Source organism: Trachinotus anak, unplaced genomic scaffold (assembly GCF_046630095.1).
Source record: "Trachinotus anak isolate AG129_WGS33_773 ecotype Australia unplaced genomic scaffold, CSIRO_AGI_Tana_v1 ptg000014l, whole genome shotgun sequence".
NCBI lineage: Eukaryota > Metazoa > Chordata > Actinopteri > Carangiformes > Carangidae > Trachinotus > Trachinotus anak.
The window spans coordinates 14,446,228-14,474,066 of record NW_027273865.1 but is presented as its reverse complement, the minus strand read 5'-3'; the positions used below and the strand labels follow the sequence as shown (position 1 = coordinate 14,474,066).

At 39.6% G+C, this 27,839-nt stretch overlaps 3 protein-coding genes across 5 annotated transcripts in view; 1 reads left to right on the top strand and 2 right to left on the bottom strand.

Annotated features, from left to right (window-relative positions):
- The window catches only part of arhgap35a (Rho GTPase activating protein 35a), a 62,955-nt gene extending 61,479 nt beyond the window's left edge, over positions 1 to 1,476 (bottom strand). Inside the window, exon 1 of one of the 2 annotated variants that reach the window (XM_071495705.1) lies at positions 805 to 1,476. The gene's annotated coding sequence lies outside the window, so the exon portion shown is untranslated. Of the gene's footprint in view, positions 1 to 651 lie in introns of both variants that reach the window. The other variant, XM_071495704.1, reaches the window with a different exon arrangement.
- A 2,996-nt stretch (positions 1,477 to 4,472) lies between these two features.
- ap2s1 (adaptor related protein complex 2 subunit sigma 1) lies at positions 4,473 to 11,798 on the top strand. Its single transcript, XM_071495940.1, has 5 exons — positions 4,473 to 4,631; positions 5,693 to 5,842; positions 6,319 to 6,432; positions 9,295 to 9,354; positions 10,184 to 11,798. The coding sequence occupies exons 1-5, from the start codon at positions 4,629 to 4,631 to the stop codon at positions 10,283 to 10,285; spliced, it is 429 nt and encodes a 142-aa protein (XP_071352041.1). The 5' UTR covers positions 4,473 to 4,628; the 3' UTR covers positions 10,286 to 11,798.
- Positions 11,799 to 12,577: 779 nt separating this feature from the next.
- rab4b (RAB4B, member RAS oncogene family) lies at positions 12,578 to 24,504 on the bottom strand. 2 transcript variants are annotated; one of them, XM_071495939.1, is made up of 9 exons: positions 24,377 to 24,504; positions 22,800 to 23,065; positions 19,193 to 19,273; positions 17,927 to 18,041; positions 17,585 to 17,647; positions 15,848 to 16,002; positions 15,595 to 15,690; positions 15,295 to 15,471; positions 12,578 to 15,134 (listed from the first exon to the last, which is right to left on the bottom strand). In XM_071495939.1, the coding sequence occupies exons 2-8, from the start codon at positions 22,813 to 22,815 to the stop codon at positions 15,356 to 15,358; spliced, it is 642 nt and encodes a 213-aa protein (XP_071352040.1). In that variant the 5' UTR covers positions 22,816 to 23,065; positions 24,377 to 24,504; the 3' UTR covers positions 12,578 to 15,134; positions 15,295 to 15,355. The 2 variants fall into 2 exon arrangements, with proteins under 2 accessions (XP_071352040.1, XP_071352039.1); XM_071495938.1 differs by lacking the exon at positions 22,800 to 23,065 and having other exon boundaries at positions 14,907 to 15,134; positions 24,377 to 24,461.
- Between the last annotated feature and the right edge of the window lie 3,335 nt (positions 24,505 to 27,839).

The following is a 27,839-nucleotide window of genomic DNA, read 5'->3' as shown; positions in this document are numbered from 1 at the left end:
AACAAAAAAAAAAAAAAACAACTCATTTGTAATCCATTTAACTGTTATTTTAACCAGGACATGATCAGCACATTAATGATCAAGCAAAACATGCAGACACGGCACCAAACAGTTCAGTTGCTTGACAGTCCTATAGTCCAACACAAACATCCTATTTCCCCTGTAACAATGCAAAGTCCTGAAATACAAGGTATACTGTGGAGTCTCTCTAGACCTGACAAGACCAATGCATTCCAGGTGTTGTTCTATAAACAATTTTAATGTTTGGACAAGATCCATCTTTATGACCCATTTTACTCTCTGTAAACTTCCCATATTAACACGCGCAGGCTACCCCTCACCTACAACAGAGCCGCTCTATTTATTTATTTATTTGTACCCACCCATGCATCATCAGTAAAATAATCATAATTATTACTACTAAGGGCTTCAAATCACACCAGCCCTCAAAGAGTGGGGGGGGGGGGGGGGGACCGGGGTTGACTCCCAGTTTCTTGTTATTCGCAGCTATTTCTTATCAACCCGAGCTGCAATGTGTGGAGAAAGCAAACGCCTTAAAAACAGCTTTCCAGCACTGTTTCGCTCTTCAGGTTGCCCATTCACACACTCACATGTATCATCTGGCGTAAAGGGAGAGTATATTCTACATACCATAGCATTCCTCCCTGTCCAGCTCTGGTCCACTCCTTTTCTTTCTCTCTCTCTCTCTCTCTCTGCGACTCACAGCCGGTGAAAGACTTTTTTTTTTTTTTTTTTAAACAGACAAAAAAAAAAAAAAAAAAAACACTCCCTACAAGCACTCACATCGATTATTTTCCGCTTCTTCCTTTCGTAAACGGGCTGTCTGTCCACTGCTCTCCGCGTTAAGTGCTCGTTTTCATCAGCCCGAAGTTTTCAGATGCACATCTCCCCTTTTCTCTCTCTCTCTCTCTCTCTCTCTGCCTGAGGAGAGGAGGAAAAAACAACTAAATTCTCGTCAAGAAAAGGAAAAAAAAAAAAAAAAAAAGCTGTTCAAACTCGTCTTTTCACCACGGCTGGAAACGAGGAGAAAAGGGGGGAGGCGTTGGAAAGCGCTGTTTCGGTGTGTTTTTCCTTCTTGGTTCACCACCACGTTGTTTTGACCAATTATTATTTCCTTTGTTGTGTCAAAAATAAAAGAGTCCGCGTTGAAACGCGATCGCAGTGTCCTGCCTTCATTGACAAAAGCGATGATTTTCAGTGCACAGCAGCTCGTCGGAAACCGCCGCGTTTTCCTTTCTAACGTTAAGCCCCTTACAGGCTAAATGTGTGACGGTGTGCATAAGTCTGTTTTTTCAGCTTCCCAATAATGGCGGACCTTCTCCCGAATCCAGCATCTCCCCCTCTACTGCCAGAGAACAGAGAGAGAGAGAGACAGAGACAGAGAGAGAGAGAGAGAGAGAGAGAGAGAGTCTCGCCCAGCGGTTCATGGACACAATTACAACACACGCACGCTGTTTGTGAAACCACCGTTCACTCTCCGCCGTAAGGTGTGACAACGGCCACTATTAAGGCTTTTTTAATATATATATTATTTTTTGTTTTTTTTTTGTCTGTTTACAAAAAAAAAAAAAAAAAAAAGAAGAAGCTCTTGTTCAATGTATTTTAAACATCCCAAGAGGATACAGGCTATATTATTCCAGTTTTTCTTTACTTCTTTACTTTTTTTGGTGGTTTGATATATTAATTCATTCAAAAAGGAAATACATATCTGGATGTGTAATGAATACAAAAATTTATTTAAAATTTTTACTGACTTGATTTATAGTGAGGTGTACTGCACAACAACAAAAAAAAAAGGGGGGGGGGTAAGGAGGTGGTAAAGGTGGGGGAGGCAAACCAACTGCCATTTTCATTTTTTACAAATATCCATTTTTCACTTTGTCCATCTCAAATAGATCATTTTTCTCAGTCTTACAAGCACAGTCAGTGGATCTCACCCAACAGTGTTTGAGGCGGTGAAACTTCACCTGAACTAACTACGACAACAAAATGCTGCTGGCATTAATGATAATAATAATATCCAACAATATAACGATCTGACAATGGCCATGATCTGTAATGACTAAAGTCAAGTAGATTTTTTTTCAAATCAAGTAATGTCTGAGAAGGATTTTCAGTTCACACTCCTCAAAGTTCTTGTTAGGTTGTTTTTATTGGTGGTTGTTTACCTTATGATGATCGACTGCTGATCGGAGTTTACTTGCTTTTTATGTGCTACTACATCACTGATGTCAAGCTATGCTGGTCTCTTCTGTTGGAACACTGTTTCCGAGCTACAGAAAAATGTGTTCATGTCATCAAGATTGTAATTGAAATTTATTTTGGTCCATTTGCCCTCTTGGCCCCATGTCTTACACATCACTTCCTTGCACAAGACATCACCATTTCCCTGTAAAAACTCAAACATTAGTCACTGACTAACAGATTGTAATTTTCCATGGCTAGATCATGTGTAATAGATTTGTTGTGTGTTCACCTCAGGACTCCAACCCAAAACCTTATCGATCGGTACGGAAAGGAAAATATTTATTTACTGAGAAAATCAATGATCTCAAAGGTTAGTCTTAATTATACAGTATGCATGGTCCACTGAGTCACCCACTTGGTAAAAGAGTTCCTGTGTCCTTTGACGATTTCAGCCACTCTGATAAAAAATTTAAGCTCTTAAAGAAGATTTCAGACTTTTTTTTTTTTGTTTGTTTGTTTGTTTTTTCAGGAAGACAATGCAATTCCTTCCACATACTTGGAGAAATGTCTACGATGTTGTACAAGACAACTGCCTGTGCTAACAGCTCAAACAGATGTTCAGTGTCTTGCACTGGGGCTTTCTCCTGGAATTCTCTCCTCTCTCCTTGTTAGTCCATTCATGAACTTCCTAGAACATGCAGTTCCAATCTGGTAATCTAAACTCTGTGATATGAGGGCTGTAAAATCCCAATTTATTGATTTTGAAATGGAATTTGACACTTTAGGGGAAATTTAAAACTGAAACACCACACCCTTGAAACAATACAGACATCATGTCAGAAGCTTGCTCTCAAATTCCAGTCAAAGAAAAAGCTATTATAGGACAGAGTATTTGTACAGTTAAATAGCAAAACCAAAACATAAGAAATAACATTTGTAACTTTAAGTTCTATTATTCCTACATGAGCTGTACAGTCATCATGTACAAAGTGCACTATATATGCTTTGACGGTTTGAAATGTGACCCACCATTAAACACACAGCCAGAGAGGGTTCAAGGTGCACTGCCCTCCGTTTGAATAAGTCCACAAGCTTCTGTCCAATCAAATTGGTCCCTGTGTTCTCAGCAATATTTGCATGACCCCAATCACACAGAGCAAGATTAGCAGGGGTCAAAGTTTCTGTTGAATAATCTGCCTCTGTTTTACATCCCATTCTTCTACCACTGAGACAGGCTCTATCATACAACTTTTGTTCATTTATAACACCCATTTGTGCTATTTCATTCTCATATTAAGATTACCACTGGGTTGGACACAGCAGTATGAAAACACAGCTGCACGCATTATGTAGAAGAAAAACTCTACACTTATCATTTACTCACTGGTTGGTTTTCATTTTCATTGTATTTCTTTTCCCATCCCACCTCAACTCTCTCTGTATTTGCAGCTGAAATATTTCTGGGTCCCAAGGGCAAGCACATTCCTCCACTCACAGTTGTGCAATCCCTGACAATCACAGTTCCCCCATCCCCCTCTGACTCCCTAAACGCCCTGAACGCTGAGAGGCGAGCTGTCCAAGCTGTCTGGGCAATGTTCTGCGGTGACTTGGCTGCCCAACCAGACCCGTAAACAAACTCTGAGCCCTGACTTTGCAGAAAACAACCACAAATAATGTAACCTCAAGAGGCTGGAAATGTGTATTGTTAGTTTCTCATTCTGTAGTGTGTATGAAAATAGTTCTGAGGTGTGTCACAAATGTGGTACATGTAACCACACACACAATGAAACACAAGCGGCTATAAGACTATTTTTGAGATTTCTTAAAAACACTTTTTCTTTTTAAACATTTCATATGTTATATGTAAATACTGCTGTTTGTTTCATGTAAGAAAGCTTAATGTTACTTGTGCTGCACAATCTTGTTTATTTATTTTAAATAAAACTTTTAGTTTAATTTAAAAAAAAAAAATGCATGTGCTTAATCAGATTCAGTCATGTTAAGTGGTACACAATGTTTTCAACGCTTGTCGTCGTTATCTATTATCAGAGTTAAATTCGTATTAAGTAACTACTTTTTTATATAAAGTCCGTGGTAACCACACATAAAAATGTTTATGCCTCAGAAAACAGCAGTAACGTCCGTTTTGCTTCTCATGTGATCCAAAGCATGAGAAAACGCCGAGGGACTCTGGATCTTGTAGTCCGTATTATCTTCAATGGGTTCTAAATGTGACAATAAAAACTACAGCCCCCATCATGCAGCGCAATTTAGCGTTGCGTTGCTCTTCCTGTTAGCTCTGGGAAGATAGCGGACGAGCGGTCGAAAGAAATTACCGATGTGTTTATATAAAATCGAAGCATAATTGTCCAGGATCGTGCTGTTGAGGAGTTTCTAAGGTCCATATTTAGGAGTCGAAAATGGTAAGTATGTCACAGGTGAACACTGCTCTGTGTTCTTCTCATAACAGTAGCGCCTTAGCGCTAGATAACCACTTCATTCAGTCAGTAGGAAACGGTAACTAAAGCTAGTTAGTTAGCTAACTTACCATAGCAGGCTAAAGCTACAGATTTGAAGTGACGATGTTTTACCACAGATACTAACGACCACTTCGCTGAAATAGATCGCATGCCAATCATTTCACCCTGTCAAATGTCTTGCAAAATAAATGGGTGTGGTTAAGCTAACGATAGCTTTCACGTTAGGTAAAGCTAATGCTAACCAGTATCTATCCGCAATTAAATAACTGTACAGTTAGCTGAGTGGCTCCTTAGATATCAGCCTGTCTGGTTGCTATTTAGTAACGCCCTTTAATCTTAACCAAAAACAAACGGATGATTAGTAGGGGCGAATAAAGTAACGTTGGATAGCCTCGTCTGCTCAATGAATCCTCTCTATGTCACATTCAGAAGTGGATGAGGTAGCTAATCCGATCTTTTAATTGAGTACAATTACCAATACCACAGCTTCAGCATACCTTATTCCACATAAAACTACTGCGTTCAAAATCTCATGTAAAATGTGTAATTATGATCAGAGAGTGTACTTGAATGATCAAAAGTAAGACTACTCAATGCTGAAAAATAGCCGTGACTGATATGTTGCAAATCATGTTTTAAAGGTTCATATAGGTCTGCAACTAATGATTATTTTCATGATGTATTAATCTGCTGATTGTTTTCTTGTTTTTCTTACCCTCTACATGGTGAGAAATGTTCACCGGGAATTACACAGAGCTCAAACTGAAACCTTCCCAATGCTTGTCCAAACCTAAATATGATTACGGAAAAATTTAAGTAAAATAATTAAGGTGAACAGCAGCAAATCATGGCCATGAGAAGCTGGTACCATGAAGAGTTAAACAGTCATGTCAAATAGAGGCGAAATCTGCCAAAAAAATCTTAAAAAAAAACCAAAAAACAAAACGCTAATCTTTTTGTAATCTCATTTTTTCTTTCTATTTTCTTCTATTTTTATCGCATAGATCCGCTTTATCCTCATCCAGAATCGAGCAGGGAAGACACGACTCGCCAAATGGTACATGCAGTTTGACGACGATGAGAAACAGAAGTTGATTGAGGAAGTGCATGCTGTGGTGACTGTCAGGGATGCCAAACACACCAACTTTGTGGAGGTAAGGGATCAGTCTGTATCTTACTGTATGTATGGCTGTATGGTCCTTTGTTTTGTTTTTTTCTGGGTGGTTCAGTGACATGCCCCAATTTGTTTCTTTGTTCAGTTCAACCAGAACTTTTTTCTAAATCCTATCAAGGACCACAGTATAATGACTGAAACCCCACTGTCATTAAACATCTCAGTTGTGGTTACTTTACAGTCAAATAAGCAGGTGACTCATGTGTGTCCCATATTACAAGCTTTTTCCTCTCTACTCATAAGCAATTTAAACAATTTCTAAAGCTATTTGAAAAGGAACCCTTACAACCCAGTCTGCTCATCAGTGTCATTATGCGTATTGTTCCAAAGTTATTGTAGATACACAGAGGTGTGTTTTGTCCCAGGGTGGGAGCTTAAGCCCAAGTAAATCTGCTGTTGTTGTCATAACATGAGAGCGACAAAATTGTTGAGGCTTTATCTGTGTTGTTCTCACAGTTCAGAAACTTCAAGATCATTTACCGTCGTTATGCTGGTCTGTACTTCTGTATTTGTGTGGACGTGACGGATAACAACTTGGCATACCTCGAGGGAATCCACAATTTTGTAGAGGTAACTGAGGCGCACAACACATGATATATAGATGTAGTAAATGAACTATGATGATTTGGTTCTCATGGTCTGATTGTTTTCAGGAATGTCTGTTGATGATCTGTCCTCTACTGTTCTGCAGCTCCTTATTACTGACCCTGTGTTATTGTGAGAAGTATGGACTGCAGTCTAAACGGAAATCAATTGTGTTTTATTTAGTTCTCAAGTTTACTAGTGATAAGCCCTACATTAATAGACATATAATGCGTTTTCCACAGTTATTCTATGATTTCACAGTGGTATTTAAATCACTGTGATAAATATCACATAATGTTTTGTCTGCAACAGAATATGGGTTATCAGATTGTTGCAAGGCCAACAAATGAGTCACAGTTTAAGCGTTTAACGTGACAGTCCATTTCAGTAGAAATAATATACAATCATATTTACATTCTTATGTTCAGGGTGTGCCATTATCGACTTTGATAAGTGTTACAGAATGCTAGGTCAAGTGATGCTGTAAATAAGACAACAAAGCAATAAAACAACAAATTGATCACTAATTATAAACTGAGTCTGACATCACAGACATTGTGCAAACACTGAAATATCTAACAACAGGCTACTCAAGATTACAGATGGTGCTGATAGCGATGATCGAATCATTTCAGATTTGGGAGCTAATGATTTTATAATGTGGAGGTATTTTGGTCAGATAAAAACTTTGCAGTTTCCTAATAGTATGCGTGCAAGCTACTGTATGACCTGCCTCAGCACATTTGCCTCCTGCCAGTGCTCTTGTTGGCCAAGAAGCGCTACTGCAGCTTAAATGGCAAACTACATGCATTTTAGTATTTTCTGCTACGCATATTTACAGATGTTACTTGACAGCAGATCAATTAATTATTCATTTTTTTTTTTTTTTTTTTTAACAAATAACAGATATTGCATCACAAACATTGCTTTCCAAAGCTCTGTTTATGGGTGCATGGGAAAAACAGGGAATAGTTCCAGTGTATTTGATCATTCAGTCATTTCAAAGACTAAAAAGTTTCTAATAGCTGACTTTAAGGATAAGGCTGGTGATACTCTATATTTTTCCTATTGTTAACAAATCCCATGAAAAGACATGAACCAACAATGAACTAATCCTATTAACACGTTTTCTGTGTAGCCACAGTTTGATATATCATCTCTTCTCTGTGCTGTAGACCTTCATCATTTTCTGAGAGGAATAAAAGACATGTAAATGAGCTGCGCTGGGTGACATTGATGTCTGTAATACAATTATGGTGGACACTTTTTATTTTGTGTCAGTCCCACACACTGGTGTGAATACTAAGTGTATTAATCTGCTACAGAAAACTAATATATTACTTGCTCCCATTTAAGTGATGTTCGGTAAACACTACAGTGCCTAGCTGTTTGAGGAAATTACTTAGTCTTTAAAAAAATGAAACTCTATAGTTGTCAGTCTCCAGTAGGGACTAGTGGCCTTAGGATTAAGTGCCCGAGATAGACCAGGGAGGTCAGAAAGTATTGAGAGACAGACTGATATATTGTTGGTTTTGGCCTTTTCGTGAGATTTGTTGACAACAAGAAAAAATATAGAATAAAATCAGACAGAATAAATAGACCTCAGTGAAGTGAGTCAGTGTAGCTGCTTTTATTTATGACAAGTAAATCAATGAAAGTTAGATGATATTTGATGGTGATGGCCCTAGCCCATATTTTGACCCAATACTTTTTTAGGTGAACAGGCTTGTGACTCAGCTCACTGAGGGAACCAAAGACTGTTGACAGTGTGGTTTTCTTTTTAAAAAAAGATGTGGAACAGCAGGTTACATCAGCTTGTATTGACTTTGTTGCTCCAGCTTTAATTTGTCATTGACACAACAGTGGTAGTGTAGTATTGCCTGCCAACATACATACGTATACCATACTAAGACAACAGTTTTCTCCTGTGATGGACATATCTTTTGAAATAGAACTGTTAATATTTAACACTTAATATTTGCTAATTAATATATTATTTATTTTAATCAGTGACTCAATCAGCATAACTGTAAATGTTTATTCTGAATCTTACTGATTATGCGGAGGCATTAGGCAGCTCAAGTGTCTCTCATTCTGTCACTTAGTTTGTTAATTGCTGTTTAACAGCTTTTTATTTTTCTAATCACATTCACTTTTAGAACTCAAACAGTACCAACTTTAACTGTGATCTTGAAGTATGATCTACTGTTTGTGTAGGGCTCAGACAAAAAGTAAACCTTTTTCTATGCAGAGCCCTCAAGAGTGAAGGTCATTTGATGTAATGTTTGACTATGAAGGAATGCATCTACATACATTCTGAAGTACACAGCGGCCAGCATTTGTACTTTCTAAGCTTGTTGCTGCATATGGTCACATGCTTAAGCAGAAATGACCAATTTAAAAACAATACACTTCAGTTTCTTTTTTTTTCGATGATTCGTTTTCTTTAGCCCCTGTACTCATGCACATGTTAAGATAAACCAAGCTGAACTGCACATCAGCTCTCACAGTACTTGTTCGAACATTCATTGATGCAAATTCTTAACAAAGGGTCAGTAATTCTGCCACCGTGAATGACACTGCATCACTGCTTAAAATGATCTGACCACATACATTTGAATGTGGTGTATTTTAGATAGATGTGATTGCAGAGAAAATCAGCTTATTACATGGTTGTTAAGTGGCTTCTGCTGCTTTTACAGTGTCAATAAATTTCTGCACTAATGCATCACATTAAAACATACACTTACCATATATCTATGTTTTCTTAAGGTCAACTATTTGCTTGGCTGCTATGTGACTGAAGTAAAGGTTTGAATTTTTTGCTGTTCCTCTCTTTTCTATAAGGTGCTGAACGAGTATTTTCACAACGTGTGTGAATTGGACCTTGTGTTCAACTTCTACAAGGTAAGGACAAGGAAAGATTATCTTTGCCTTGTGAGATCTTCAAATTACTTTATAAACACCTGGATCAAACAGAGGAGGACAAAAGGCAGATGAGAATGTTTCTCTCATCACGCTGCCATGGCAACTGATGTAATATTTACAACTAGAGCAGTCATTCAGTGAGATCCATCTAAATGATCTTATATATTTTTCATAAAAAGAAATGCTAAGCAACAAACACCCCTGCACTGCCTCCCCCAACATGCTGCCAGTGTTCTTGCTAATTAGCTAAGGTGTCTGAACATCCGCCCACATGCTTTACTTTAATGAAGCAAAAAGCTGTTGCAACCACAAGTTGACAGATAGGAGCAACCAGCATTTTTGGACAATGTGAGGAGCTTAACCTGCCTGTCCTTCCCATCCACTGATGTACTGCTGCTGGAAAAAAAAAAAAGTTTCAAAAGCTCAGTCACCCACTTCTCTCAGGTGTGGTGCAAGGTGGACTGACTCATCCAGTCATGTTTATCACGTGTGCTAATCTTAGCCACTCTGTGTGTTTAGTCGTCCGGTGGTTATTTCTATGTTTTGATGACACTGGGTTGAGTAATGATGATCACAGTTTAGATGATGACTCGCCATTGTACAAGACAATTTTCCAGAAGCCCCAAACCTTTGATGTGTAGGGAAGAAGATAATGTCCTTTTGGTTTCAGTTTCAAGAATGCCACATGTGGTTTGTGGTATTTGTACTCTTATTTTAGTCCATAATTCCCATAATCCTCTCAAGTCTTTTGATCACAGCGTTGGGCCACGTCTGCCGTCTAATGCACTTCCTCTCTCTGCACTTTAAGGTGTACACAGTGGTGGATGAGATGTTCCTCGCAGGGGAGATCAGGGAGACCAGTCAGACCAAGGTCCTCAAGCAGCTCCTCATGCTCCAGTCGCTTGAGTAGAAACCAGAGAAGCATCCGTCCTACCTGCCCAATAATCTGCTGCCCTGGCACCTAAACCAACCTGCTCCTTGCTCCTGTCACTCTGGAAAGGACCCCCCTAACATTTTCTAGCCTCTACAGAGCCAACACCTACAGAACTTCAGGAGGGGGGGGGGTGTTTAGAAATAGAATATTGTTTACATATGGATATATAATATAGAAGCTCAATTCATCTCTTTGTCATAGCAGTCTATATGTTACAATATTCTGTACCTGTACTGCTAATGAAGTCGCCCAGTATAAAGGCTGTACATTTCAACATGTTGACAGTTCATAGACCACCTAAGTTACAGTCAGATTTATATTGTGTTCCTTTTTTTTCCCCAAAGCCAGAGGCTGCAGAAATGAGTTCTTTCATGTAGGTAGTCATCGCATTCATCTCCATGGAGCATGGAAACACTGAACCACCAGCGTCGCACTGCTCTCTCCTGCGCTCCTCCTCTCCTGTTCATTAAACCTCGACATTCATTTAATGGCACTACTGTAACTAACAAGTACCATATATAAAGAGAGACATTCTATAACGATCCAACGTGCACTGACAACTTACAACAGCCTTTCAGCCATTTCTATAAACTCATGTAAGGAAAGACCTTGCAAGTGTTGTGGTATTAAACTCACCACACTGCACTTTATATCTGGGTCACAGTACAAGCAAACTACAACTAGAAAGCCCTTTAGAGCAATTGACCCAGCACGGCAAGTTGATAATTGAATGGAGTGTACTTAGGATGAGAGCCATTTTGTCGGTGTGTTATGGTAACCTGTGCTGTGCCAGACATCCTCACAGCTGATGATGATGAACGGTGTAGGTTATGTTAACTCAGATGGCTTCTGTAATCATTTAAAAAAGAAAAACCTCATTACATTATATGGTGCTTGTTGGTCACACCTAAAACACTTAAAACACAAATGCACTCAGAGGAAGACCTGGACATAGAAAGTATATTTTACATAAAGCAGTACTGTGAAGTTTGCTTTGTGTACACACAGTGTGTATCTTGTGTATGTTAAATATTGTGAAATTAACACAGTCATTCCAGAAAAAGTGGTTCTTGCTCACTATGTGGTCGGAGCAGTATTTACATGTTTAAGATCCATAAATTCCTCTAACATTGCATAAAATAAATTAAATTCCTCTTACAAGCCTCATGAACTTTGACAAAAGAAAAAAAAAACAACACTTTGATTAATTTCCCCTTGCTGGACTTAAGTGTTTATGAAATTACTTGTCGTACTCTAACCATATCCAGTCATGAAGGTGGTTTCAAATGTTACTGTTGTTGAACGTTTGTATTTTTTTTTTATTTTTTTTATGCTCATTAGGCAATAGTGAAATATGTACTGCTTCCCTTCTTGTACACTTGTGAGTTTGTTGTTGGAAGACGTGTATGTATTACTGTCTCCAATTCAACCACCCACGTCAATATGTCCCATTATATGTAAATAATAAACAGATGAAGTGATACATGAACATCAACTGTTTCTCATTAATCCTCTATGAAAAGGGAATTTTCTACCTCTTCCCACATATCGTTATTACCTGGTATGTCTTAAATATAGATAATTTCCTAAAATATCTGGGGGTAAATATTCTTTTTTAAAACATATGCTAGTTTGAGTATTCAGATTGCATTAGCACTAACAAGACTACATAAAACAGTTGACTGAACCTCACCTCGAAGTGCCAGTCTTAAAAAAATCAGGAACTGGAGATTTTTCTGTCCAATATTTTAGCACCATCTAGTGGTAAAACATCAGCTCTTCAACAATAAATTATGCAATTTGGTTATGAGGTCACTCCAAGAGCCTGTCCTGGATCAATAAATCAGTCAATATATCCACTTCAGCTACATTAAACCACTCTAGATGTTACTCCATCGACCTAGGAACATAAATCCAGACAAGTGGACAAGGAGGGCATTTACTCTTCATCATAGGAGTCCTGATATCCTAACCTCACCCTGACTGACTTTGAGAGGAATAAGAATGGAAGATAAGGCAAATGAATGATGTGCATGGATTTAGGTATAAAATTGAAGGGTCTGTTAACACAGCAGGGCTATAGACCTGATGTGTAATAAGTTGTTGCTCACATTTGTGCACACAGGAGAGAAGCACGTGAGATTCCCAATATTCAAGATTAGATGCTCTTTAACTACCTCGAGCAAAAAGACGACAGGAACCTGCAGCAGCTTAGAGAAGAGACACATATAAACATCAACATCCAGAAGACAAGTGAAAGGCATCAACTGAAAAAACAAGCAGTTTACTGGGAATTGCATAATCATTACAATCAATGAGCAACACTCACCCTCAATAGACAAATCTTATTTACAGCGTAGGTTACTTGAGATGTACAGTAGTATTAAGGTTGATTATACAACATTAGTTACTAAACAACAGCTGAGTTCGACTGTCTTCATCATACGATTGAATCCAAAGTAGAAGATGTGAGGAAATAATGCTTACCATATGGCTATTTGTATGAACTGTACAATAAATGCATACAAATGAATGCAAGCTCACTCTGGTTCATCATGATTCACCCATTGAGATGACCTGATTACTGAATACAGATGATGACAGAGCTTGTGACTATGAGTGATCAGAGTCACTGCTGATGGCCTCCTACAGCTCCGGAAGTCAACATCCTTTCATCGTTACCTCCACGTCAGCAAGTGTGCAACAAACAAATCAAACTTCAGACAACAGTCTTGCCTCGTGACAGCGGAAACGAGGACATCGAATTAAGAATCTCAGTTGTTATTTAGTAAGAAATTAAAACATCTACAATAAAATCTTTATTACAGTATACAGTTCAAGTAAAATAAAATGTACAATTCTATAGTTACAGCATATAAACAGAACAAAAATGAAAATTCAAAAGTAAAAGTGCACTTGCAGAAGGAGACAAACTATCACACAATGCCAATATTTTATGAAAACATTTTTTTGACCATCTGCCTTGTGATATCCTATACTATCTCATGTTTGCACAACTCGCCATGTCTCTCCCCTGAGTGTGCTGGCTCACTCGAGCTTAAACACATATGGTTTGTCTGGGAGGCCATATGCTAACATTTGAGGAGAAGACATGAGAAATAGGTTTGCAGGCAGTTTGTTTTGATCTCCTCTCGGCTGGGCCAGTATGACCTGCTCTCTCAGTGGTTCAGACAGAGGCAGTGCCTTTGACTCAACAGCAGGGTGGGGAGTTTTGGTTATTAACTTGCAAACTCATTCTCCCCCAGCAGCACCACAAGGCTGTCAGGATTGTATGAAGAGAGGAAACCATGTTTCAGTGGAAATTCCCTGTTTCTCTCTAGGACAACACAGGGTCTGCTCTAAGGACAAAACATCTGGGTTGGCTCGACAAACTCGCTAACATTTCGCAGCAGAGCTACTTCTGTGCTTGAGAAACAGAAGTGAAACCTACTTGGAAGTTTAAAAACAGAATCCTGACTTTTATCAAGACACAGCCTTGCATGATCAAACAATGTCAAGCCTCTATGAGGGAACTGGGTGGGCGGCATGAAAGTTTCCCAAACATGGCACTGAGGCAAAACCAACTGTGGTTTCCTGTGACGTCCCTTATGCAGTATGTGCATGTAGAGCAGGATGAATCAAAGGGAGGTCATGGAGAAAAAAGCCCAGCAGGAGGAGTCAAAAACATTGTTAATTTTGCAAAGATTGTTGACCTTTTCTTAATCTTTCACTGTGATAGGAGCAGAGACACAGGGACTTGGACATGGTGTGAATCGGATAATACACATCTACAGACTTTGGGGCCTTTGGAGTAAAATAAAGAGCAACATTTCTCTTTTTTGTGCTTTCAACCTTGTCTATGTGGATGTAGAGTGGAGTGACTGGATCATTCCCTTTGACAGTTCAGAGACATGATGACTCAGAATAATATACTGTAGATCCACAGTATCAAGTATATTACTAAGGCCAATACTCGACATCGTAACAGTGCATTTTAAGGCAAACCAAAAATGTATAAGACTTGCTGTAACAAACATTTCAAAGTGACTTAAAGTCCTGGGTTCTACATTTGGGCTCGTCTGACTTTTAAAATCTAAAATACAGTTAAATCTGCTGAGTAGCTGCTTCAATTTTCGGATCAGTCGAGAATCATTCATGGAACAACTGCAGAAACCTTTGTAAGATTTCAATAGCTTCTGCTTTAAATTTTGATGAAACAATTATAACCCAAAATCTGCTTAAGCTGACTTCATATAACGTATAAGAGGTCACGTTTAGACTGTTTATCACCTAGTCACTATCAAAAATAGGCTGAATTTATGGGAAGTTCAGTCAAACAATGGATGATAAAAAGCTAAATACCAAAGGGCGCCTTCATGAATATTAAAATGCTGACCAAACTAATCATGGATCCCATCCAGATAGCCTGAACGAGGAACAAAATATTTAATCAATAATAATTTACAAACAATGACGTGCAAACGCAGGAAGCATGTAGGTTCTACTAAAACCAGAATGAAAAAGCATAGATAAAACAACAGTAGGGCAGCCCATACACACAACCCTTCACTTGTCTGGTGAGTAACTGAGAAATTGATTTTTGAAGAAGAGGATTCCTCTTCTTTATGATCCCGGTGCGTTCACACTGAGGGGTTTCCCTGTCCAGACGCAGGTGCAAAGCTGACCCCCTTAGGTAAGAAGTAGAGACTGTTACCAGAGGTCAGGGGTCAGGGGTTGCAGTGATCTACACGACCACTCATCCAGGTGATCCAAGGTGTGTGAGACTGCAGAGAGAAAGGTCACACACACCAAAAAACACCTGGAGCTGAGATGTGGGGAGAGAAGGGAGACGAGAAGCTGATCACTGACAGGCCCACATCAATATTGAGGCAATTGGAAAAAAAAACAAACAAAAAAAAAAAAACAAAGAAAGAGATTTCAGGTAAAGCCTGAAATACAGCCTAAGTTGAGGACACACCACTGACCTGTAGGGGATGTCCTGTCTGTTTGGGCCTGTGGGCTGAGGTGAGGGTGGGGCCCCGATCCCTAGCAATTACACTGCTGCTTATTCTGTGTGGTGGTGCCTCTCGGCTGTCGCAGCTGCCTCAACGAAGCATCTCCATACTGGATACCTGAACCCATCCTCTCTGGGTCCAACTCACCTTTGAAACAAACCACAATGAGATGTCAGCGATGCAGACATACGCAGACAAATATCATAAGTACAAACGTTTGCATTCTCTCACACAAACACCCACCGTCATCAACAAAGAAATGAAGTGTACCTGAATCTATCTTGTTGAGGATGGTGCGAGCGCACTTCAGAAAACCCTCCTCGACATTCTCCCCTGTCAGAGCACTGGTCTCTAGAAACATTAGCTCTTTATACCAAAAAAAAAAAAAACACAAAAAAACCAAGAAACAATAAAAAAAAAAAAAAAGAGAGGAGAAAAAGACAGGATTCAGAAGCATTAATGAAAAGCAAGTGGACAAAATAATACAGACAGAAATGTGTACAAAAAATGTAACATCAGTTACCGTTCTCCTGAGCGAAGCGTGAGGCCTCTAGGAAGGTCACCTCTCTGTCTGCGTCCAGGTCTTTCTTGTTGCCACACAGGATAATAACAATGTTGGGGCTTGCCAGTGTCCGTGCATCTGTCAGCCAGTTGGTCAGGGCATTATATGTCTCCCGGCTGTAAGACAGGACAGGACAGATGGACACATATTGGGACACAATGGCCAGTTTACTGTTGGGGGTAAAGGAAACAGTTGACAGTTTACCAGTGACCAGTTTACTCACTTTATCCTGTTTCATTGAACTGAAAAAATAAATTCTGATGGTCCATCATCTTAGAGTTTTGTATACCACATACATAAGCTAGCTGAATGTTAAATCGCAATAGAGGAAAAAAGATTTCCTGTGGTTGAGCTAGTTTCAAATCACATATTTCAATACATTTAATTCACAATGACTTCATTAAAGTAATTCCCGAGTGAAAATGGACAAGAAAGCTGAAGCAGAAACAAAATATTTTGCTCATAAATACTGCGCAAATGTTTTGCAGATTTTGTTATTAGCCTTTAAACTTCAAGCCCTTTAACTTCACTGTTTCTCTCGTTACTGCCTTTTGTGAGGCCACGTTGAGCAGCATAGATGGAGTCACACAACTTTTATGGAGACTTCTTTGTGTTGACGCCACTGTTCACCATGGAGACAGGACCCTGGTGTCCACGGTAACATGAGGCCAGTGAGGTGAGCAGAAGGGTGTGGGTCAGCAGAGTGAGCACAGAGATGTTTAGCAGCTGCTTTCACAAACAGCCAAAGAATGACACAACTCCTCATCCGCACACTGATGGGGCCAAGCGGCTCAGCTGCAATCTGGGTCACGTACTCTCTCCTTTCAGCTACTTTCCTGTCCATCTTCCTGCTAACCTTTTCACCTGTGAGAAGTGATACGTGTCTCCATCTCCCACTCACTCTCTTTTTTTCCCCCATCTGCTCCTCGTGTCCGCCCCCCCCTCCCACACACACAGTTTTCTCCCCCTACTCTCACTTCTTTTTCCCCCTCAGGTGACACTTTCAGTGATAGACTTTTGCTTTCTTGACTGCTGCTGCCTGCCAGAGGATGCCTCTATATTAGAGCTCCTGCCACTCTGCACTCCACCACCCCCCTTCTACAAAAGACCATGCCTTCCCACAAACACAAACTGTATTACATTCCTGTCTCTCTGCATTACTGCATTCACTCCGTCTTGATTTCACAATCCCTCTATTGCAGCCCAAAAGCTTATGAAATACAGGCTGGTGATTGGGTTCTGGTGTTTCTATCTCCCTGTATGGGTCTCAGCATTAAATCCTTAAATTGTACAATTTCTGGAGGTGGTATGGACACAATATAGTTTTTCAAACCACACAGACAGAAAAACAATTATATAGTATACAATATGAAGTGAGTAAACCAAGTAGTGAAATACTCTTTACAGTTAAGCTTCATGGTTCAATACATTTCAATTTCAAATTTAGCCAGATCCAACTTCAGCAGTTCAAAATATTACTGCTGTGAATAGCTACTAGTATGCTCCTCTAACTACAATGTTGTTGTACTTTTTAGTAGTTTAATGATTATTTTGTCATTTAATGAAAAAAGGTAAAGTCTGGGAGATACTGTGGTATGACAATATAGGTAATGTGCTAGTATCTATACACCAACAATATAGAGAAAATAATTATTTGTAAATGTTAATTCTGTTATACAAAAGGAAGAATTGTTTTACCTGGTAATATCATAGACGAGGAGTGCTCCAGCTGCTCCTCTGTAGTAGCTGCGTGTAACAGAACTATGGAGAAAAGGCACAAATCTTGGTTAAAATGATGCATTCACAGTGTCAATATCAGCCAGTGAGTTTTGGTTTGGAAAAATGAATGAGAAGCTGTCCATTGCCTTTAACTATTATCATTAGTTAGGCACTTAATTAAGCATCTCCCCATGCAACTGTGGGTAACTGTTTGAAACTGGACGTTGCCCAAAGACAGCGTGTATGCTCAGTAATTCATGTTAAGCTTGTATTTCTAAAAACTTTGGCAAACCCTTAGTGGGAAATATTGCAGGCTGTTACCGGAATCGCTCCTGCCCAGCGGTGTCCCAGATCTGCAGTTTGACCGTCTTTCCGCCAACGTTGACCACTCTGGAACCAAACTCCACGCCGATGGTGTGGTTGGAGTCCTGTTTGACTGCAACAGGAACACAGAGAGCAGAGGGTGAAAAATAAGAAACGTGATGCAATAGTAAGACAGAACAACTAACTGCTGCACAACTTTTGTAGTAATGCAATTATGTATTTTTTTCTTACAAGATGATGAAGTGTTTGAAGATGTGCCTTTCTATTTAACCAGCAGATGTGCACTACTATAAAGGAGATGTTTGAACTCTGCTCCCGGAATCTTTACTTCTAATCTATAATATGTTGGGTTTTTTTGTGCTTGTTTAAAAGACTTGAGCTGTTATCTTCAAACATCGTATCCACATTAGAGTCTAGATGAGATTAACACTGTCAACCTGCCTCCCATTCCTCTCTTCCTCTGCCAGCACAGGGACCTAACACACCTTTTATCAAGTAAATACAAGCATGTTTGCCAGTGTGTGTATGTGTCTGTTATTGTTGTTATGTTTGTTTGTTATGTTTTCTCCTAAAAGCAAAACTGTGGATTTTTAGACAACCACCAGCAAATATCACACTGATCATTTTATTGCATAGACCACCTGCACATAAGAAACAAGTTTTCCTCAGAGCCCACTTACTTACTGCTTCATTATTAACATCTTTACAGTTTTTTTAATGGATCGGTAAAATGTTTTTTAACTGATACACTTAATTACAGGCTGATTGCATACACATATATAATTTAATGTGATCCAATACAACAGCCCTACAATAAATCCTGATTTTGTGAAGATTATGTTCAGTTTTGTTAACACAATGTCGGAGAGGTTTAGATGTAAGTCAGAAAACTGTAACTGTCATGTAAAAAAATAAAAACCTACAGCTGAGATGACGCATTGTTTCTTCACGGTACCCAACTGACTTGGTAATTATCTACTGAGAGTTGTAGGCATCTAGACAGGCACAATTCATCCATTCGCTTTAGTTTGATTCCACATGGGAGCCAATGAGTAACTTTCTCTGGAGGAACTTAGAGTGTAACCTCTCAGGAGAGAGAGAGAGAGAGAGAGAGAGAGAGGGGGTTTGTTTGATGTGTGTGAGATATGAAACAGCACAGGAAATCAACAGCACCAATTACATAACCGTGTACATTTCTGTGTGTGCATGTAACAATTATGTATTTGCATACTCCTGAGGTGACTTTACAGAGGGAAAACTTACACTTGTTCTCTATGAACTGGTGGAGGAGGCAGGATTTCCCCGTCCCAGCACTGCCAATCACCAGGAACTTAAACAGGAAGTCTGTAAGCAGAGGAGAGGAGGTAGAGATCAATGCAACGCCCACGTCAGGGGAGAATCTGAGTCTGCTGCTCTTTGCACTTCCATCCTCAAAGACAATCCTGAGATTTCCTCTTAATCCCATTGAGCCACTACTTTCACAGTATTCAACAACCTTAAATTAGCCTACTAATCACAAAGCCTTGCATGTAATCAGGACAACATGCTACTTGTGATTCTAATTTAATATGCTTGTTTGTCTGAGGTGGAAAATGACTGTGTTTGAGGCCTTGAAGAAGCAATGGCACATGATAACATGTGTCATCCAAACGAAGCCAGAGCCTTCGAGTTATTAAACATGGCTTAGGGTAACTGACTTGTGCAATGATTGAATGACCACAGCCAGCAGGTTGCACAGATGTTATTGCTGTGGAGCATTGGGCCTTGCTCTGTAGAGTTCAACCCAACCTACGCCTATGATATAAAACGACTTGTGCCCCTGACACGCAAGGCCAGTACAGACGGCCTTTGTGTGCTGTGACCAAAGATAGTGCAGCGGGTATTTAAATACGTAGGCTGCACTGCAGTTCTGACTAGATTCATGAGACATGAGACAAAGAGATGACTGAGGACATGAAACGTGTATGTGTGTGAGAATGCTAAGTGAGTCTGTGTTAGTTACTGATGCATAGAGAGGTAGTAAAAGAATAACAGGAAATCCAACAGTGATGGTGTGTTCCTAAGGCTGCGCGAGAAAATAATGATTGCAAACTACACCTTTCCTCCTGAGAGTCTGCTTCAGTTGGAATTTGAAGGCAGTGTGCAATTTTCGGTTTAAGCTTAAGCGCCAGCTCTGCAGCCAGAAGTGCTGGCGTGGAAAATGATTAGTGACTGCTTTTGAGATTACCACCCAGGTGAACTTCCTGTGAATATTCAGCTCCACACAAGGTCAACAGACACAGTAGTTCAGAAAAAAAAGGGGCGGATGACAGTGATCTTTAGTTCCTGTGTGACATTTAAACTAATTGTGCTAGTGCTTTTGGAGCCACCTTCACCGGTCAACAAACACACACACACACACACACACACACACACACACACACACACATACACACACACACACACACACACACACACACGTAACAGAACAGCTACGGCAAAGCAAAGCTGCATTGCCCACAAGCACTTGCAGTTTCCTTCAGCGACAGCAGTCAGCGTTACATCTCCACCACACATTGTCAGTGGCCATGGCAGCAGAACTGACAGATTCAAAGGCAAACAGCTCTGTTTTAAAAGCTTGCCTCAGCTTTTTAGTGTCTTCCCAGACATCACTTATTCCCATGTGAGATCTACATACAACAATCAAGCTGTCAATATGCCAAAGCAATGAGGAGCCGGGAATGCATCGCTGCCCTCTCAACTGGAGCCCTTCAGGCTATTGTATTCTTTCACATCAATATTAAATAACCCCTGAGGGAACAGACTAACACTGTTATCTGCATTCATTTACACTGTGACGACACTTAACGCACTCAGGCCCAGATCTACCTAAGGGCTATGTCTGGTGTGTCCTCTAATCTACTGACAAATTGCAAAGGGTGATTACACTTTAAGTTACAGGAGATGTTTCCTTACTGAATATTTATCTGTACTCAAAGAATACAGGGTGAGACGGAGGGAAAATATGGAAACTGGAGACATTAGATTGAATTTCACTTGTAAAATGATACAAAAATGTCATGTGTAACCATGGCCAAAAATCAATGCAAAGCAACACAACTGTCTTTTCATACACTGGATGAGTGAATCAATAATTTGATCAAAAAGAAAAAAAAAGAAATTTAGTTGTCAGCTATTTTTATCATTGAGTAATCAATTCAGCAATGTATTAAGCAAAAACACCAACATAATGTTTTTTTCTACCTTTTTCTACCTCTATATGTATGTGTGTGTGTGTGTGTGTGTGTGTATGTGTATATATATACACACACACACACACACACACACACACACACACACACATACATATGTTAACTGAATATTTGGGGGTATGGACAATCAGTCAAACAATTTTTCAAAGCATTTTCAAAGCAGGCTCAGTGAAATGCTTTATTTCTGAATCACTCTGACTATCTGTTCCTAGTAATATTTTCTTATATACACCACATTCTGTAACTATACAAGATAAACTACTGAAACAGTGCCATGCTTAAAAAGGACCCAATGAATGAAAAATTTAATGAATTTCATCTGGGAACTATTTAACCTGCCCATGTATTTATTGTATTCACTAGGGTTGCAACTAACAATTATTTTCATTATTGACTTTTCTGCTGACTGCAACTAATTGTGAAAAATGCCCAATATAATCACCCACGGTCCAAGGTGATGATAGGTGAGCTAATTAGTCAACCTTTATATATCACAGAGAAAAGTAGTACATCCTGTCATTTGAGATTAATCAACTATTTTTTCAGCTCTGGTATTCATATACTTTTAATCAGTTCCACTACTGGCCCTACAGAGAAGCAAAAGCACAGGAGACTGAGACAGAAATCAATAAAAGGCTATTACAGCTACCATTAGAACAGGCACATTAACATAAACACTGCCCATTGGGATGACGTTTCATACAAGGAATGATGGAGAAAGGAAACAAGTGGAAACAGACAGAAAGAGCGTGTTTGAGAGAGCCCGACAGCAGAAGATGATGGTGTGCCATTTCAAAACAACTGGGCCTGTGGTGTCTGATCAATTGTGCTATCAATACTATCAGGCAGAATCTTTTTACATGCATTTATGTGGATTAGTAATTTCTGTCAATATTACTGGTGATCTGTCATAATCTGTCATAATGCCCACAGACAGGTTCAACCATGTCTTCTTCCAGCATTTATTTGTACAGTAGATTGTCTGAAGTAAATAGAGAAGTGAAGTTACTCTCAGGATGTGAACACACGTGGTTTACATCACTACATACGTAACAGCTGCTGGATAGGTAAGTCAGGAACGATCAGTCACAGCTATCTGACTTCCTCAAACAGGCCCTGTAGCTAATGGCTACCTTTCAAGTATAAATACACAACACCTAGGACTAAAAACAAACAATCTTGCCGCTTGCAAGGTCATCGAGTCTGCTTCAGTTTCAACCAGCTCTGGTTCCCTCGGCGTCTGCAAACACATCCTTCATGTATCAACATGTTACTGAAGCTTTGTGTCTCAAGTTTGGCCAACTTTTACCTGGGAATGTATCACCATCTGTTAATGGCCGTTAAAGGAAGCGATATACTCCGCCATCGCATGACAGAGGTGTCAGTTAATACACAAAAAAAAAAAGGCGCTTAAGCCACATCTGTTTCTCTGAATAAAATGCCAACAGCAAACGTTAGTTATCACCACTAAAACCCACAGACATGATGAGGTGGCAGGTTACCTAAGCTAACCATGTAGCCAGCTAACTAGCAGCGTTGCTAAAAACCAGTCTATCGCAGCAGAGCTAGGAGCGGCTAGCAAGCATGAAATTACAGTGTGCCGCCCCGGAGCAACGTACCGTATGTCTCAGACATGTTGACCCTTGTTGTATGGAGGACTCAGACGGGCCTTTTTTAATGTTCTCTCGGTACTGTGACAGCCGTGGGCTCGCTGGGTCCACACCTCTTCAGGGTGTTTATCTTTGATGCTAGAGGTTTCCTTGATCCCTTCCTTGCCTCCTTTGCTCCGATCACAACCAAATATAGCGACTGCGTGCTACGTCATTCGTTGTCTGGCGTGGCGTTCAGGTGTTGTTGGCCATGTTGGAGTTTCACAAGACCAACCCTACAAAATTGAACGAAAAAAAGTTTAAGTTTCTTTGGAATAATTAAATTCTGATATGTTGTGGTTTGTACACGCCTTGTATTTGGATTTAATGTCGTATACATAAACAATAACCTTTTCGATCGCATGGAAAATTCAATCAAATTTGGCTGATTTATCAATGAATTCGCACTTGTTTTCTTCAGCTTGTTAAAATGTCTTCCTGTTAATTTCAAATGAAAAGAAAACATACCAAAGGTTATTTTACTACAGTTTTAATTTCATTTTGTCAGTAATTGACTTATATTCATGACAAATCTTTATGAGTTGTGAAAAGAAAATGCTGATTTAAAGAACGTGAAGGCAGCCTTATATCACCACCTTTGCCCAGATATGTCTCACCCAAAAACAAAGCAGCATTTATTCAGAAAATGCAGTGCTACTCTAGTCCGAATGATCTTAATAAAGAATAAAACTCTCTCAGTTATTGTCTAAAATTAAACATCAAGGATATACTGTCTGTAATTACAACAACATGCCAGAAGGTGGCAGGCAAAGATAAAGAGAATTGAGGACTGAATTTTTCCAGAGGTGATACATGTAGTATAACCTGGTTAGATACTGAAGCCTCAACATGACGTGGTATAACATGACCTCAAAATTTTAGGTCATTTTGTTAATTTTGTAATGTTGCACTGTTGTATTTTTAAATATCTGCTATGGAAACTGATATATATGGGCCATTCTGCTTGTACAAACCCCCATTTCTTTGGCCAAAAAAAAAAAAAAAAAGACAAAGCAATCAGTAGATAAAGATGTAGTGCCAAATTCTTTGGGAAATTATGCATAATAAAGGGAGTTATGCATAAATGCAGTATCTTTGGCAAGCAGAGGACTACTTTCCTCTGAAAATAATTGCTCAAAGCAATGTCCTCTGAGGTTTTAGAGGAATGAGGAATGTCTGTTTTCTTGTTCTTTCCTTATTCATTCATCACCTTTCCATACTTCCATACACATTCAGACACACAAACTCACTCAGAGCCCAGGGCGTGGAGTGCAGGGCCGCCCAAGGGCAACAGGTGATAAATTACAGAGCCTTCCACTCTGCTACTATCTCTCTGAGTTCCTCCCTGCCTTTGTTCTGCTTTGGCAGATCCCCTCATCCTCCCCAGTCTTGTTAAAAGCTCTTTTCACTAAGATTAAAGACAGAAGGAAACTCAAGGCTCAGCGTCGTGTGGGGGCACGGATGTTTTCCTAAGGTGGGCTACAAGAAATGCTGGCCTCAAAGGTGTGCAGCGGGCAGAAAGAAAAGCTCTTCCGCTAGGTGCTTACCTTTGTGGGTGTCTTCTTGTTTCTTTGTCCTAATTCTTGTCCTCTTGTTCATCGCAGGTGTCATCAGAGCAGACATTTGTTTGGACTGCAGGGCAAACAAGGTGCTTGTGTGTGACTGTGTGTGGGTTGTTTGGGGATTTTGACCTTGGACTATCCTGTCCCCAACAGTCCAAACTAGCAGCAGGCAGGCCTGCTGGATTCATGTGTACTTTTAGAAAGACATGTCAAATAGAAAATAGCTATGAAGGGGGGGGGGGCAGAAATCAGACCCTTTCATGTCCTGTTGAGACAGTTTTCAACCTAAGATCAAAACAAATGTGTTCATGATGAGCACATTGGGGAAGCCCCCACAGAGACCCAACACCATTCGCAATGTTTAGTACAAACAATGAGTCATTTTCCACAGGATTATTTGAGTGAATCACTTCTTGGGACAGGTGAGCTCTGTGGTTGGCTGGCATCACTGTAAATATTAAGGTGTTTGCCACATCATGAGTCATTGCCCATACAGTGAAACAGAGGGATTCTTGACCACCTGCTGTCTTATATACAGAAACAAAGGGATTCTATGAAGTAACAGCTATTGAGACACATGGTGCTGTAAACAAAGCCAGAAGGTGTGAATGCATTAATGAGTAAAAAACAAGTACAAGAATGTTGAGAGGGCAGAATGTATTAACCTGAGCTGACAGACTTTGCCTATAGAGGCGCTGTGAGAGCAGCAACAGAGGAGCTTTGAAAAATCACAAATCTAAAACCCAACAGTCAAAAACTTGATGGGGCTGCCGGACAAACAGTTACAGTATGTGTGTTGGAGTGGAGAACAAACTGTACAACTCTGATTCAGTCTGAGGGGGTGTATTTATGTGAATGCCTACCCTTCACTGTTAGTGCTTGTGCATCTGCTTGTCTGCACACCAGGGCATCTCCTTCATTTTCTCTCCCACCTCACTGTAATACACTCTGCACTGCCCAAGTCAGTAAACCCCTTGTATAGGTCACCACACATTAGAGCAGAAACCCCAGGCTATCTGAACGACTGTAAGTAAAAGGCAGAGGAAGCAACATGTTAACAAAGGGGGACTGCGGCCTTGGAAATGAGTGAGAAGAATATGAGAGCATCTCTTAAAGTCCAATTTAGGGTTATGCATAAAAGAGTAAGGTCTGGCATATCAGGTTCCTTACAGCATAGTCAATATCTCTTTCATCTTTCAATTATCAAGGGAGATGTATTGTGGTGGTTCCCTTACAATCAGCCATAAATAGACACCAGCCTACTGTACCATGTTTTATCTATGAAAATAAGACCATAAAGGGATGACAATCTTATCATGCCCTTAGAATAAAGTTTTATCGTTTTATTGATTTTATTTAGAACATTTCTCGAAAGCCTCGGTTGTAGCAGTTGCTCAAATATCTCTGTGATATGAAACTTGTAACTTGTAAAAAAAAAAAAACAAACAAAAAAAAACAAAGAAAGAAAAAAAAACAAAGAACAACTTGAAAAAAAACCAGTTGACGGAAATAATACAATTATGAATAGGTGTTTGTTTCAGTTGTTTCCTCAGAAAGACACCACTTGAATTAATAATTAAATCTTGGTTTATCTTGGAAGGCTTGCATATCTCCACAGAAGTCAACCTCTTCCCTCATGATAAGTCATCTTGATGTGAAGGTTACATACTACAAGGAAACTTTCTCTATAGCCCCAGCAGGTAGGGAGTTGTGGAGAGGTGATCTAAAATAGCACGTAGGCATCACAACCTACCCACAGACCTGCTGGTTTTCGCTTCAGTGTCAGAGGAGGACAATCATTTTCCTTTTATCAACTGGTGTATTGTTGCTGTTTGATTAATGTAACTTAGATTTTGTCAGTTGCATACAAGAAAGCACTATTCATCTCTTTCAGATTTAAAACTGAATACAAGTACAGACTCAGCTGATGATTCAGAGAGGCATGAAGCCTTTTTTTTCCAATCCAATTATTGTGAGTTCACTCTGTAGGTGGATATGAAGAGGAGAGGTTCTGAAGTGAGACCTGGTTCAAAAGGAACAGAAGAATGTCAATGAGCATCAGACAGTTGTAGAAGCCAAGGTGTTGCAAACATTTCCTGGAGCAATAACCTAGGTCAGTTGTGCTGCAACATTCACGCACAGCATACTTTGCTTGCTGTAACATAAAGTCAACACACCCTTTGCAATAATTCAGTCTTTTTGGCCACTCTTTTGCTCACCAATGAACGATCTGACTGTGTCAATTTTGTGTGTGCGGTGCTTCTTCCCGGTGAGTTTACTCGCTGCAAAAACATTAAGAATTTGTCTTTAGTAATTCACTTCACTAAAGCAGTAATTCACATCAACAAGCTCAGTTTTTGTTACTTTGGCTAACATGGATATCATGACTAGATCTCTTGGCTCTTGTCAGTTGGCGTTTGTGCACTTGGCAATGTCACTACTCATCGTCACTCCAAATCTCCACTGAGTTTGTTGTAGTGACGAGGTCAGAGCCAAGACACCAAATATCAGCTTTTTATATTCACATAGGAAATTCATTCCACATGAGTTGGAAAGCTGGACAATGGATTTTTGACCCGCAAAGCAAATTATTAACAAGAGACTTTTTCAGAAGTTCCCAGCAGTTATGTTCAAAGAAATCTGATCATGATTGCATTTCTAAAATACACTCAGCTGTCAGGATTTGGGACATATAACTAATGTAACAGTCATGCAACAAACACAACATGAATTGTTTCGATTTTCATTCTTCTGTTGAGGTGTTGATTAAACTTTTTGGAGTTGTTGAACTCAAAATGTTTTGTCCTCCCTATTTTCTTTCAGTCAAGGTCAGACTAAATGTATATATTTCTAATAGGTTATTCAACCAATATTGCTTTGCAGAGATAGTGAGGTTAGCTAAAGTAGAGATGTGGTTGGCAGAGGTCAAAGGTTAAGAGCGTGAACAGGACCGACTATGCTCGTGGAAAGACTCCTGCTGACCTCTTCAGTGGCAGATCACTATCTCAGCCCCAGCAGCTTCCTCCATACATCTTCTTCTATCCGTGCACCAACTCACCTCTCCTCACCTTCACACCACCAGTTTTGCTCACCTTCCACTTTTCACACTAGCACACCACAGCCTGGAGGGGAGGAGGAGAGGAGCCAAAGGTTGTTTGTGGTCAGCATAGAGGTTTCAAGTGTTTTCCTTTTCAGCTGCAACTATCTTGTTTTTTTCACTCAGAAATATAATGTCTAAAAGAATTGTTAAGCCTCAGTCTAGCCTTTTTACAACAAGCATTTTGAAATGTCACAGTAGAAGAAGCAGGGACACACACAGTAAATCCTGTGCTTTTTCTACAATAACAAGTCAAAATATCTACATTTTGAAAAATACCCTTAATCTTGGGAAACTTTTCATCATATATCTGCAGACAGCTCTTTTTGTTCATGTCAAAATAAGATGTGA

What these genes read in the sequence shown, in the direction of transcription:
- ap2s1 (XM_071495940.1), top strand. An exon ending in AACACACCAACTTTGTGGAG is followed by an intron (nt 5,843 to 6,318) that starts GTAAGGGATCAG and finishes TTGTTCTCACAG; the next exon opens with TTCAGAAACTTCAAGATCAT. An exon ending in GAATCCACAATTTTGTAGAG is followed by an intron (nt 6,433 to 9,294) that starts GTAACTGAGGCG and finishes CTTTTCTATAAG; the next exon opens with GTGCTGAACGAGTATTTTCA.
- rab4b (XM_071495938.1), bottom strand. Translation starts at nt 24,452, where the DNA reads ATGTCTGCTCTGATGACACCTGCGATGAACAAGAGGACAAGAATTAGG. An exon ending in GCTGGGCAGGAGCGATTCCG is followed by an intron (nt 17,648 to 17,926) that starts GTAACAGCCTGC and finishes TTTTCTCCATAG; the next exon opens with TTCTGTTACACGCAGCTACT. An exon ending in CCTCAACAAGATAGATTCAG is followed by an intron (nt 15,472 to 15,594) that starts GTACACTTCATT and finishes TTTGTTTCAAAG; the next exon opens with GTGAGTTGGACCCAGAGAGG.